This window comes from Chlorocebus sabaeus, chromosome 22 (genome assembly GCF_047675955.1).
Source record: "Chlorocebus sabaeus isolate Y175 chromosome 22, mChlSab1.0.hap1, whole genome shotgun sequence".
NCBI classification, from domain to species: Eukaryota; Metazoa; Chordata; class Mammalia; order Primates; family Cercopithecidae; genus Chlorocebus; species Chlorocebus sabaeus.
This window is the reverse complement of record NC_132925.1, coordinates 93,818,019-93,831,904: the sequence shown is the minus strand read 5'-3', so window position 1 is coordinate 93,831,904 and position 13,886 is coordinate 93,818,019. Positions and strand designations below refer to the sequence as shown.

At 46.7% G+C, this 13,886-nt stretch overlaps 1 protein-coding gene across 2 annotated transcripts in view; it reads right to left on the bottom strand.

The window, feature by feature from the left end:
- The window catches only part of FYCO1 (FYVE and coiled-coil domain autophagy adaptor 1), a 77,660-nt gene that overhangs the window by 62,904 nt on the left and 870 nt on the right, over window positions 1-13,886 (bottom strand). For both annotated transcript variants that reach the window (XM_007983940.3, XM_073010286.1), the window contains exons 2-3: window positions 3,690-3,856; window positions 409-515 (exon numbers count right to left, since the gene is read on the bottom strand). In XM_007983940.3, coding sequence (XP_007982131.3) covers window positions 409-515; window positions 3,690-3,744 — 162 coding nt within the window. In that variant the 5' untranslated portion in view covers window positions 3,745-3,856. The remainder of the gene's footprint in view (window positions 1-408; window positions 516-3,689; window positions 3,857-13,886) is intronic.

Genomic DNA, 13,886 nt, shown 5'->3' with positions numbered 1-13,886 from the left:
ACACTCTTAGAATCTGCCTGCAAAAATGCGTGATTGTGTGTATACATACACGAATGTCTTTTTGGGAAGACTCTATAGCTTTCACTAAACTCCCAAAGGGGTATGTAACTGTCCCAAAGTTAAGATCCTTGCCTTACAGTAACCTTCTGACCTACCTTACAATGACCTAAATCTCTAAAGGATGTTTTTGATTCTCAAAGCCATCCTAAGGGGCAACATTGCAGTTCCCCAAAGGATCACACTTGGAGGACTGAGCTTGCACTGGGGACTCCTCTGACCTTCAATCTAACTACAAGGGCTTACTGGCTCCTTGGGCTTTCTGAACCATATCTTGAATGCTGATGAGTCACCCAAGAGGGAGAAAAGAGATACCAGTGCAAAAATCAACACACTACAGGCGTCACTTACTTGCAGGAGATACTCAAGTTTATAAGAAAACTTATGCAAGCTGGTGCTGTCATCCGTGATGGGTTCCCCTGCTTCCTGAAATTCTTTGCTTAGTTCTGTCACAGCATCTTTAAGACAACAAATAGGAACATGTAACCAGATAGTGACTAAACTCAGAAAGAGAAGCAGGAATAACCCAGGAAGCATGAGGAGCAAGTGGTCGGTGATACAAAGCACCTCTGAAACATAAAAGGGTATGTAAGTATCCATGAGATATAACTCCAAGTCAGGGAGTGTTGAAATGTCCTGAGAGCCCACAGATATTTTACAATGCTTGTTGACTGGGCACATTTATTGTTTACCATTGTCTGTGCACCACCCAGGGCTAGTAATTTGCATATAGTAGCTGGACAACAAATGTTTGCTGTGTGGATTAATCATTCAGTCCCTGAATACTGACTTCCAGAAAGCTTTATGTTTATTCTAGCCATATTTCAGGTTCTTCACTATAACCCTACTGCTCATTATAGGTAAGTGCAGGATCAGAATACCCAGTATGTAAAAATAATAGTAACGATAATCACAATTCCAACAATGACAACCGCACCTGCTTCTGTTAACTGAGTGTCCTTGAGGGGCTAGGCCTTTACATGTATTTTTCTCATTTAATACGGCATTGAGAGGCAGGGATTGCCTTATTTTGATGAATCTAAGATGCCATTAATTATAAGATACATTCCAGTTCCAGAGCTGTTAAAATGTCAAAAAAAAAAAAAAAAAAAAAATTAAGTACAGTTTAGAATCTATGAAGTCTGCTATGATTATCCCCATTTTGCAGATGAGGAGTGTACAGAGAAATCAGAGCACTTGGCCAAAGAATACGGGTAGCAAACAGCAGAGCTGGAATAAGATCCCTGGTTTTCTCAAGAGCTTTCTAACTCCAGAGCCCACCTCTTAACTTGTAAGAGAATTTACCTCCCTGTGCGGAAAAGAGGAAAACCCGCCTTTGACTCTCACTTACTGCCTCTGCTGTGGGCCAGAGGGACTATCGAGACACCGGATTTGGTTTAGATCCTGGAAAACATTTCCCCAGTGGAAATGGTTGGGATATGCTTGACAAAACGATCTGCTTCTCTGGCAATTCTTACATTTCTAACCCCTGCTCCCGAGAACCATGGTTAGAAGCAGACCTGTCCAGGACTGAAGCCAAGCCTGAGATGGCTGAAAATGTAGTCAACACTGACCCCTCAGGCAAAGATTAGCAAATGGTGGAGACAGGTTCTTGGGACTGATGCTTCCAAGTGACAATTGTCCAGCTGTACCTTCCTAGAAGTGTCTGCAACGGCTGGCACTGACAGCCAGTGAGCCAAGGGCCTGGGAGAGACATAGAGCCTTCCTCCTCAGGTCAGGTAAACACTCGCAGCCTGATCTGGGAACTCCTGAAACTTTGAAGGAGGAGACTCTGGACATGAAATGTGAAACGTTCAGCTCTAATCTCTGATACTCTAAATAATATTAGCTTTACAGGAATTACTATCTGATTCTTTGAATAATCTTGAGAAGTGGGTGTTATCATCACACCCAGCTGGCACATGAAGGAAGCAACGGTGTGTTGGAAAGGTGAAGGGACTTGTCCAACATTTTCCAGAGTTAAAAGAGAAGCCAGAAGCTGAGCACACCCCTGCCTGACTCCAAAGTCCTTGAAACTGCTGTCACCAAGAGGGTAAGTGGGCTGCCCTGCAGAGGAGTGAAGGCTGTGTACCACACAAAGACGCCTCAGTTAAGGACACTCCACTCTCATGGTAGATGCTGTAGATTTGTATGCTTATTTAGACATTTACCAACAGATCAAAGTGGAGAGTATGGAGAAAGTGGCATCTTTCAAGAATTCCCATTAAAGTGCTCTGTGGCCTATGTAAAGGATGTTGAAACCAACCCAGGATATTGCGGGTGGCCAGACTCAGCTGTTATATGGGACAGACAATGGTCTAGATCAGAAGCTTTACCTGAGGGTCCCCTATTTCACCCTCTTCCCTCCCAATAAGGACCTCTAGGTCTCAAAGTTATCCTCAAGAACCAGATATTGAAACACAGAAAAGACTGCCTACTTTATGGAGAGACCTCTTAAAGCTACTGGCAAACTCAGATTTGCAGAGACCGGCATTTCACTTTCTCTGTCTCTGCGTAGATTCAAAAAAGCATCTAATGTCTTAGCTGAAAGTAGACTAGAGTGGTTAGGAGCATAGACTGGTGCCAGGCTGTTGGTATAGAAAGAGCCTGGTGCACACAAAATGCCATGTAATTCTTAGCTATCAGAGGCACAAGACACAGTGGACACAAGATTAAAAGCTTGAGAAAGTGTTTTTCATCTTGTTGACTTTAGAACTTCAGAATGAGAGCTGCATTGTGGCCGGGATAGGCCAATGGCTCCTGGCATGGGAGATAACTGCTGGTGGTGTCCAAGCGGTTAGGAGCCTGGGCTTTTAGTCTGTCACGAAAGTGTCACAGCAGACTCTGCAGGCATGGAGGAAGTGGTCAGCTTCAGACTGTGTAGTATCAAGTGTTCTGGAGCTCCACATTGCTTAAAGATCAGCACTGGTGATGAGTGGGGACGGAAAACAAAAATTCTGACCCCTGGGACAGCATCTGAAAGAGTGAAACTTGGAATTTGCAGCCAAAAAGAAAATAGTCCGTTTCTCCTGAGTCTATGAAACTTTATCTGCACCTTCCTCTGCCTTGCTTTTCTCCAGTGAGATAAGGGATACAAGTCACAGCCTCTCTCAGTGGACAATGCTGAGCTCAGGGAAGTCTGGGAGGCAGCAGGCCTGGACCTACAGTGCATCCCAGGCAATGGGCCGTCCGCCAGCCAGGACCCGGTGGGGCAGCAAAACAAGACAGGTGGGTCTCTGTCCTTCCTGCTCAGTGGGAGAAAGAACATTCTTTCCCAAAGGAGCCAACTTCATCAGCGCTCAGAAATTTGGGATTTAGCCAAAGACTTAACAGGCAGCTTGAAAACACACATATGTGCGCTAATGGAAATCAGACCCAGTCCTGGAGCAGGGTGTATGATTTTGTTTACAAACTGGCTTTACACTCCTCTGAAAGGAAACCAGGCAAACTTTCCAAGCCTTACACAAGGCGGATATTTGAGCCCCAAATATTTCAATGTGATGTGACCTGAGGACTCCAATTACTCGTGGTGTGAACACAAATGAAAGGGTTGAATTTCAACTGGCAACAGCAAAAAGCCCTGCCACAAGTCCCTCAAAACCAAACTCAGTCTGCCCAGCAACCTACCATACCTTGCAAGTCTCGGATGATTCTCTGGAGCTGGCTCTCTGCATTGGTGGAGGCCATGGTGAGTTTGCCTTTCTTGTCTGTGTGTCTTCTGCTTGGGTCCGGAGGAAGGCTCAGAACTTCGGCCCTCCGTGGCTGTCTGCTTAGCAGTGGTCAGACTCCATGGTGGCACCTGCACAGAGGAAGAGGAGGCCATGGAGGAAGCAGACACAGACACAATTTAACGACAATATTAGAGAACTCTGCTCTGGGCAGAAAGGTCCCCCTATCTGGGTGTATTCCCTCAAGAGGAGGGCTTGACCTTTCTGTGTGGGCCTTGCTCTGTGGGCACTCTCTGGTTTGTTTCTGACACACTTATATTCAGACACAGTGACCTGATTTGGGGCTTAACAAGAAATTAGATCAATCATATTGCAGCCTATTCTTTCTGAGCTCACTGTCCATTCACCGTAGATAGGACCGCCTTACTTTCCTTTAAAAAGCCACCCAGTGGCTCTCTCCACCCCCTTATGCCAAAGGCTACATGGAACCAGGGCAGCCCAGCTTCAGACAGCTCTGCTAAGCCTAAGGATCCCCATCTCCCCCACACACTCTCTAGCCTTTCTTTCTCTGAAGAACGGTCAGTCTCTAGCCAGTCAGTGCTAGTGGGGGAGAGGATAAGGACACATACCCTCAGAACTTCTGCACCAAGGAAAGCTGGGCTTGCCTGGCAAGGTCCCCTTCGTTGGGAGGCTTGCAGCCTCCAGCTGCCCAGAGTCCAACTCAGCCTGGGTGTGCAGATGCTGCCTGGCCTTCTCTCCAGAGGCCTGCACAGCCCCTGTACCAGGCAATGGATGTGTCTCTATTTTTAAGTTTGGTTCCAGTCCTCTCCCAGCTAGTGAGTCCTGAGTTACCAGCCCTACTTGGGCAGCTGTTGAAGTGATTTAACCGTAGGGCTGAAGGCCAACAGAAGTTAAAGAGATGTGAGCACACGGGAAAGAGGTCTGGACATGCATCCGGAGATTCCTACGTCCTTTAAGAACCTCTCATTCTTCCCTCAGATATCCAGTGCAAAGTTGTAATGTTTGCTGGCAAAGTAGATAGCAAGGCTAGAGTTGGCTGTGGCGGCAGCCAGCACTAAATGAGGGTCTATTGCGTGCAGGGCTCTGTTACGGGCTTTACACACAAGATCACTGTTAATTCTCACAATCACCCTGGTGGCGCAGATAACATCATCCCTGTTTACAAAGGAGAAAATGATGCTCAGAGGAGTCATGTAACTTGTTTAAGGCCATGGGCCAGTACAGCGAGGAATCACATTGAACTCTGGTCAGTCTGATTTCAAACCAGGTGATTTTTCCAATAAGTCCTACTGACTTTTTAAGACTGAGCCATTGTCACTACAGCAAATGACCAACCACTTCCACCGGCTCGAGGTACCACCATGAACTCCAGTGTCTCCCAAGCAGTGTGAATACTCTGAGTGTTCTAACACATGCCACCTCTCACTCTCCCACTGCCACCTTGCCCTCATGGCTCCAGGAGTCCAGGCAAGCAGATCCCGGCATGGAAATCACCCCAGCCACAAGCTCCTCCAAATATTTACATAAGGATTCCTGCCTCTGCCCGAGGAGAGAAGGGCCTATCACAGGGCGGAGATAACTGGAGCCTATTTTTAACTAACTAGCCAATGTAGCTATGACTCAGTGCAAACAAGGCCCAAAGAGGACTTCTCTGGCTTAGGAGGAAGGAAACAGACATATGCCTATACCACAGTCCCAGGAATTCATGAGCCCCAGAGAGAAGAGCTTCAGGGCAGCCACAGAGAACCCCCCAAAACCTCCCAACAAGTGTTGGCACCCATCCATCAGGGACACCAAACTGAGGATGGGAGTGCTTTATGAGAAGCCTGCCTGCCCATCCCTGGGTGTCTCTCCAGCTCACCAGCTGAACACAGGGCCTGAGCAGGGACCAGCCAGCACCCTAGAGAGAGCCAGAAAGGATAAGGATCTCCACTATCAACACACAGCTGCCCCAGCACATTCCATCAAGTGCCTACTACGTGCAGGCTGGGGATACAGAGGCACACAAGACACAGTCCATCCCTGGAGGAGCCTGGCTACCCATGAAGGAGACAGATAGAAAAATATCACATATCCAGATACAGTGGAAGAGGCCCACATAGAGATATGGATAAAAAGGCATGGGTACTCAGTACTGAGAAGATATGAGCTATGGGTATACAAAACATGGAGGAATCTGAAATGCCCTGTGCTGAGTCAAAGAAGCCTCTCAAACCACTACAACTGTGCAATCCCATTTATATGCTATTCTGGCAAAGGCAAATCATTAGGAGAGAAATCACATCAGCAGCTGCCAGGGTCTAGGGGAGAAGGGAGGGTCTGGCTACAAAGGAGCACAGGAAAATATGGGGGGCAATTCTGTTGAGTGCCTTGATTACGGAGATGGTTACATGACTATATGTATTTGACAAGCATATACTTGTCACAACTCATATAACTGTAAATTATATCTCACAAAAAAGCAGCATTGTGATGAATTTGTAAAAAAAAAAAAAAAAAAAAAATGCAATGGGATCTGAGAAGGGGAAAATTTAATTCAGCTTGGGGAAGGGAGTAGTGGTAGACACTCTGTGATGGCCAGGCCTAAAAAGTGAACAGGCGGTCACTGGAGAGAGCCAAGAAGGAAAGGAAGGGCACACAAGAGTAAAGGCTGTTTCTCTATCTGCATTCCTCTTATTTGGCTGCTGCCAACACAGAGGAGCTTGCAGTCTCTGAGAGAAATAATCCTGGAGGAAGACGACTGGAGTGATACCCTGTGAGTCTTTAAATGCAGCCCACGGGGTCTGTGTGTACACTTCTGACCATGTCTGTGGAGAGGGTGGAGCTTGGGAAGGAGGTGATAGTAACAACAGATCCTGAGTAGCTCATCCAGGCTGCGCCCAGGACAATGAAGGAACCACACAACCAGCTGGATTTTCTGGAAACCAGCCCTAACTGGAGTCTGGCAAGAGGGAAACAATGTCTGCAAACCAAAACCAGTATCTTGGCATCATGAGCCTGAACACAGATGGCAACACGCTCCTTTAAGACTTCTTGGTGCTTCGATGACACTGCCCTTGTGTCAGCCCAAGGCAGGAGACCTTCCTGTCTGACCTTGGGAGTGTGCTCTTGGCTGGTGTCAAGTTCCCAGGTCGTGGGGTGAGCTGTTCCCAGCCACTGATTACACAAGCTGATTTTCCAAAGAGGCTGTGTCACCACCAGCGTAATGAGCCCTAACAAACTGCCTGCCAGGCTTGTGGGGTACGGTGGGCTTCCCCACTCTGGCTCTGGGTCATCACCTCACAGGGATTCAGGAAGTAAATAAGAGCTTCCATAGAGAACATGGTCACCATGGGGATGCTATTTTCATGAACTCAGCATCTTGCCCTGCTAGATCCTCCATCTCAGTCTGAGGTCATTACTAACCAACAAAAGGCACAGAATGGGCACCATCTCTCTCCAAACATGGCCAACTTCCTTGTGTCTCTAGATAAGCTTGCCCTTTCATTGAGGGAATCACAGACTCCTGGCATGAACCAGCCTGATCCTGACATCTACAACCCATTAGCAAATGGCTCTCCCAACTCAGGAGACACTCAAAGCTCTGTACACACTACCATGGCTGCCTCAGCACCGGGGTAAGGACTCCAGGACTCACGTACCTCACAGCCCCCCAGTGTGCCAATCACCTCATAAACCCACAGTCCTTGTTGCACAACATGTAAAAACCTTCATTGCTGTCTCTGACAGGCTCTTTCAAGTATCAGAGAAATGAGTTTTATAAAATCTTTGGAAGCATTGAATTTCCTTGCCAACAACTCAAAATTATGTTTAAGCCTATCCAAAATGTCTGAAAACATCCAATTTTCTGATAAAGAGGAAAAGGGATTCAATGCATTTTTTAAAATTCTTATTTTTCACTTGGTACTAGTGTATGAGTTCCTAACTAAAGTGACCTAGATATCATTTTGGAGGTAAAGGACCTTCTCTGACCTCCAAGTGTTTTCTATACCTGCCCAGATGCCCTAAATGCCTTAAACAATAGCAACAGCAATTTAGTCAACTTAAGATACAAAGATGCTGACTGACTCATGTAAACATATTTACGCTATGATGCAAGTGACTAATACTCATAATATTGCCCAGAAACCGGCTCAGACAGCAGCAATAATAGCATCCGAGTAGCCATACAAGGAAAGAAGAATCATCAGGGGAGGAGGAGGTTGGAGGTGTGGAAGTCAACCTTTCTCTGCCTTTAAAATTTTGCTCCCAACACAATAGCTAAGGGCTGACCCAGAGAGGGCACCTTATAGTTGGATTCCACCCCCAGTCCCAAATAAGGAGGAGCCTACCAGTTGTAAAGTCTCCCTGACCAAGAAAGAATGTTAAGGACAAGGATGGTTAAAAAGGCAGAAAAGCCTTTCTGGAAGAGTCCATTGCCTAGGCCTGGCTCAGCATACCCAACAGTATCTATCTAGTTACCACCTACAGAAAGGGAGGCACTTGGCTGGTACCTGCAGCTTCGAAGGCCTGGAGGTCCTGCTGGAACAGGGGCTGGAACAATCAGTGGGCAGGCAGACTGTCCTTCCCAGAGCTTCAAGAGGGTAGCTAGGAGAGTGCTCCGGAGTTTGCCAGAGGGCAGCTCAGAGGCAGGCATTTCAGCACAGGTGAACAAAGACTTATTAGGTGACACAACCTTTTGGACCTGTGATTAAAGTGTTAACCCACTGCATGCCTAGGTCATCTTTCCCAAACACTCCTTGCTTGTCATCTTCTCTTTTTCTTAAAGGGAATGAGAACTTGAGGTTTTGCCATGGCTTCTTGAACCTTCTCTTGGTCCCCTCCCTTCCACCAACAACAGCAGGTTCCTTGGTTGCTCTCCCAGAACATATACAAAAGGGCCAATATTCCAGTCCATGGACCCCAGAGAGCAGGCTTAGAGGGTTCTGAGGGGTTGCTTTTGGATCTGGGGGAAGTCAAGTCTTTTTTTAGTGAGGTGGGCAGCTGCTCAAGGGAGGAGCCACACCTCTGTACTTGAAGCTGTGGGGCTGAGAAAATATCCAAGAGGTGACAATGACAGGCATGAGAATCTGGACAGTCTCTGGAACAACTGCATCAATAATTGAGAATTCAACTGGTATATCTACTCCTGCCCCAAAGAATACAGGCCCAACCTAGGTGGGGAAAAACCACAGATCTCCAAAATTATATGCTCTGGGACCTCCTGACCCAAGTGTCAAGGGGGTCAATCCAGCCAGTTATGAGCTAAGAACTGAATCTCTGATAGAATATGACATAGCCACAAAACACGGCCTTGAGGAAGCAGCAGGTAACCTCTGTGTGCTAACAAACCGCCAGCCAGGTAAAAGGTATTTTTTGGCAGCACGATGAAGAGGCAAGTCTGAACCAGCAGCCGGGGCTACAGTTGTGAAAAGGGGCGGTGGGTGGAGCTCTGACCTTTAAGGAACTCAGGCTTAGCGGGAGAAATAGATAATGTATACCCCAATAAACTCACAAACAAGTAAGAAGGAGCACTTGAGGCCTGGTAAGTGCTTTCATGAGAACAAGTGAACATATAAGGTACCTCACTGTACTCTGCTCATGATTCTCAGCCCTCACTGCAGAGTCTCACGTTATGCTTCTGTGGCTTCTGGGGACATTTGGTAATTTTTTGTTGAATCTGTGTTCTTTCTACTTGTCTGTAAACTTCATTGCTGTTCATGATTTCCCCTAGCACAGTTCTGGCACATGGAGAGCCCTCAATAAATTACTGCTGAATGAATGAATGAATGAATGAATGAATTAGACAAAACCAAACACATAGATCCTTACTCCACCAACCAAACTAAACTTTGAGCATAGAAATGTACTAAGATGTAAATACTACTAATCTTTCAATGGTGGCAACATGAGCACTTTTTTTTTTTTGAGACGGAGTCTCGCTCTGTCACCAGGCTGGAGTGCATTGGTGCAATCTCAGCTCACTGCAGCCTCCACCTCCCAGGTTCAAATGATTCCCCTGCCTCAGCTTCCTGAGTAGCTGGGACTACAGGCGCACGCCACCATGCCTGGCTTTTCTTTTTTTGTTGTATTTTAGTAGAGATGGGGTTTCACTATGTTGGCCAGGATGGTCTCAATCTCCTGACCTCAGGTGATCCACCCGCCTCGGCCTCCCAAAGTGCTGGGATTACAGGCATGAGCCACCGCGCTCGGCCGTCATGAGCACATTTTTAAAAAAATTCTATTTCTCTGATTTTTCAATTTTCCTTTATTGAGCATAAACTATTTGTATGTTGACTAAAATAACGCACTTAAAATACCATGTAGAAATTGTGAACATTATGTTTTAATTACTGTAAAAATATTGTGAGCTATTATTTCCAGAGTGAATAGAATAATATAATTCAGGGGTGGATGAAGTGTATCTACTCCACACTGCCTACCTAGCGTCTCTTTATAAACAGACCTCTGGTGTCCTGAGAGCTCAAGTGGCTGCTGTCAGAGATGGGTACAAATCTCTTAACCCAGCTTGTGAGGCCCTTTACAGATGGTCTGCCTGACCTCGATAGGGATAGGCCCATCCTCTCTCTTGTCCCTCCTCCTTCCCTCCCTCCCCCCTGCCTATGTTCGGGCCTCCCTGCGCTGCCCTTCTGGGCTAGGCCCTGCCTCTGGGGTTTGGATGCTCTGCTCCCTCTGCCAAGGCCATGCCCTGCCCAGCTCATGCTCCCTACACCTTCCTCTGGCCAGCTGCTCCAGTCTCTCTGGGTTTGGTGTGGACAGGAGGAAGTGTGAACCACAGTTCGGTTCCTGAGGAAGCCTTACCCACAGCCTCCTTCACCCCATCCTGGAAAATGGAAAGCACCGCCACCCTCACAAACAACCCTGCTAACCCAAACCTCCTGTCAGGGGGTGAATTGGGCACCCCACCCCACCGTATTCCGATGTTGAAGTCCTAACCCTCACACCTCGGAATGTGACTGCATTTGAAGACAGGGCCTTTAAAGAGGTAATGAAGATTAAATGAGGTTATGAGAGTGGGCCGGAATCCAATCGGACTGGTGAGTTTATAAGGGGAATTCTGGACACACACAAGAGATACCAGGGATGCACGAGCACAGAGGAAAGGCCATGTGAGGGCACGGCAAGAAGGCGGCCGTCTGAGAGCCAAGGAGAGAGGCCTCAGGAGAAGCCAAACCTGCCAATGGCTTGATCTGGGACTTCCAGCCTCCAGAACTATGAGAAAGTATATTTCTGTTGCTTAAGCCACTCAGTCTGTGGTATTTTGTTATGGCAGCCCTAGCTCAAATACACCTCCCAAGGCCCTTGTTTCTCCATTCCTGAAAGTGTGCATCTGATACCATCAACAAGGCAACCTGGGGTGGGGAGGTGCTGGTGGACCTGGGTTCTGTTACACTTCTTGGGGAGAAGCATGACAACAGCAGTACCAGCCCGGGTGCAGAGGGCAGGGGGTGGGGCCATGCCACAGATGGGAGGGGCAAGCAAGACCCAGGATAGCTCTGAAGCTAGAGTTGGAGCAATGAGCAAGATATTTTCTTCTCTCTTATCAGTGGTAGCCAAGTTTTGTCAAATTGGACCCTATTTAGATTTTGGAATCAGACTAGTTACATGAACTTTCCATTATGTATTATGCAACAAATAATGCAACAAAGATCATGCCATGGTTGGGTGAGACCCAAGGTATATTTAGCTTACTCAATTATTTTTAGGCACTCTATCTGTCCTGGGGAAGTCATTTGACCTCTTCCTACCTTTCTTTTTTCGGATACAATGTTGAGAGGTAAACTTCCTTCATGTGAATTAATTAAGAATCGCTACCCTTGAAGGAGGTGGGAAAGGGGGGTAACAGACACTCTCCAGTAGCTAAGGCTTCTAAGTGTCCCCTCCCTGCTCCTGACCAAGTCTACAGATACCCTGGAAAAAGCATCTAGGGCTGCAGAGTCAACTTCAGGAAATTCCTTCCAGCTCCATTTTAAACCACTGTTTCTGGTTCAGCTGTCCAGCCCTATCCTGGACTTCACATAGAGATTCTTCTCTTGGCCTTGCCCCCTGCATGCTAATGGTTTTCTTGGAATGCTTTTTTTGGTCCAAGCTTTTCTTTTGTATGCTAAGGACTTCCCCTAACTCGGTTTCCTGGGACTGGCCTAGGGTACAGCACTCTAGATTCCTGAGGTCATTGGCCAGATCAGCCCTTGGGTCCCAGCCACAGGGCCACAATATTATACCCAAACCACAGATTCTCCTTAAGTCTTTCATCAGAACCACACTGATGTACACATCCTCCAAATGGCATCCGGCCTAATGGGAAATAGGTCCTTGGTGCCTTTCAAATGCCACAGAGACCCAAGTGAACATGAAGGACCACTGGAGGTTACTAAACCAACAGGCTGACTGGCTCCAATGTGAGAGAAAAGGGATAAAACTGCTCTTGCCCAACTGAGCACAGCTTCTGCCACCCTCCTCTTCTCAAAGCCATGGGGCCCATTTGCTCCGAGGCAATGGCTCTTATTTTAGGGGTAGTACAGATATTTCAGCCATTTTTAGTGATGTGTCAACAAACAGCAAGAAGGTAAACAATATTTCCATAGGTAGACCCACAGAAACATTCCAATTCCCACCTATTGATTTATTTAATTGCTTAAATAGAGGCTCTTATACCAATAAAGAGTTCTTACTTTCTTGAAACTGGCATTGAGATCACAAACAAAATACTATTTATCTTTTTACTAAGACAAGAACATAGCAGTCATGACGTGAGCAGATGTTGCCCTGATCATAATGGACTCATCTGTGCTCACAAGTTGCCTCTGTAATCACAGGCACCAGTTAATGACCCTTACCTGCTGCCTAGGGCTGCTTGCAGTGAACGTGGCCCCTAACTCTGGGTATGCCTACCAGTGGTTTCCACCATAAGACCACAGCTAGACAACACACTTCCTCTGCCTTATGTTTAAAGACATTCTAGTCTTGAGTCACCAAAGCTGTGTCTTTGGAATCTTCAGTAAACAAAAGTTACCTATCAGCTAAACTTCTCCCCTAAAGGGAAGCGGGGGGGTTGGGGTGAGGGGGCTGCCTTTTCTTGCGTACCTACTTCGTATGCTTGAGCTAGCAGCCCACAGCCTCGGTGACCAATATGGGTCAAAGCTACCAGCTGCTCTGATCTTGCTCTGTTATAGGTGATTCCTCTCATCACAAACATCTATGGGGGCCATCCCCCTCAAAAAGGACCAGGTTAAAAACTTGGCTCCTGAAATTATATTGGTGCTCCAAACCTAGCCCCAAGGGGCAAAGGTCATCCAAACAACAGCTAAAGGATCACTGCCTGAGACTGCTACCAATCTGTAAAGTAACTGCAAATATATATATATATATATATATCAAAGTAAAATGTTAAGAATTGAGTATACGGATATTCACCATACAATCCTTTCAGTGAGTCTGTATGTTTATTTTTCTAATAAAATATTAAAAACAATTTAAAAGTAAACGAAGTGCTACACAAAGATAGATACTTTGAACATAAACAGATAAACTCTATTTCCTAAAGTAAGAGCCTTTAGGAGAGATCCTATTAATCAGAGGCTGAGATCCATCACTGTAACAATTAGCTCTTATTTCCGGGGTGATGATAACCACGTTGCACAACTAGTATGGGGCATTCAATGCTTTCAGAACAGTGGTATTCACAGAAGGGAGGGTCAAGTAGAGCTCACTCAACAGGGGTCCACTTCAGAAGGTGGGAACTACAGAAAGCAGAAAACCTTGGCATGATAGCTCCAGCTCCCCACCCCTCCCCTACACCAGCCCCCAACACCCTCCAGCCGCATTAGGCAGATGGCGGGGGAATTAAGCTTGCTGCCACAGACCACAAGTCCTGCAGAGGCAGGAGAACCAGTGAGCAGATTAAGCCCTGGATCCTCTGTCCCCCAAAAGCCCCTGACCCATTTCTCTGTTGGGAAAGGAAACTGCTGTGGTAAGACAAGCAGAGGGGCTGAGAGGCTCTGGCCAACACAGGCAGTTTCAACAAGTGTTCTATATATATATATATATATATATTTTTTTTTTTTTTTTCTGGAGGGGACACCCAATGGGAACAGTGAAGAGTGACAGGGACATCAGAGAATACATGTGCTTTAACAGGGG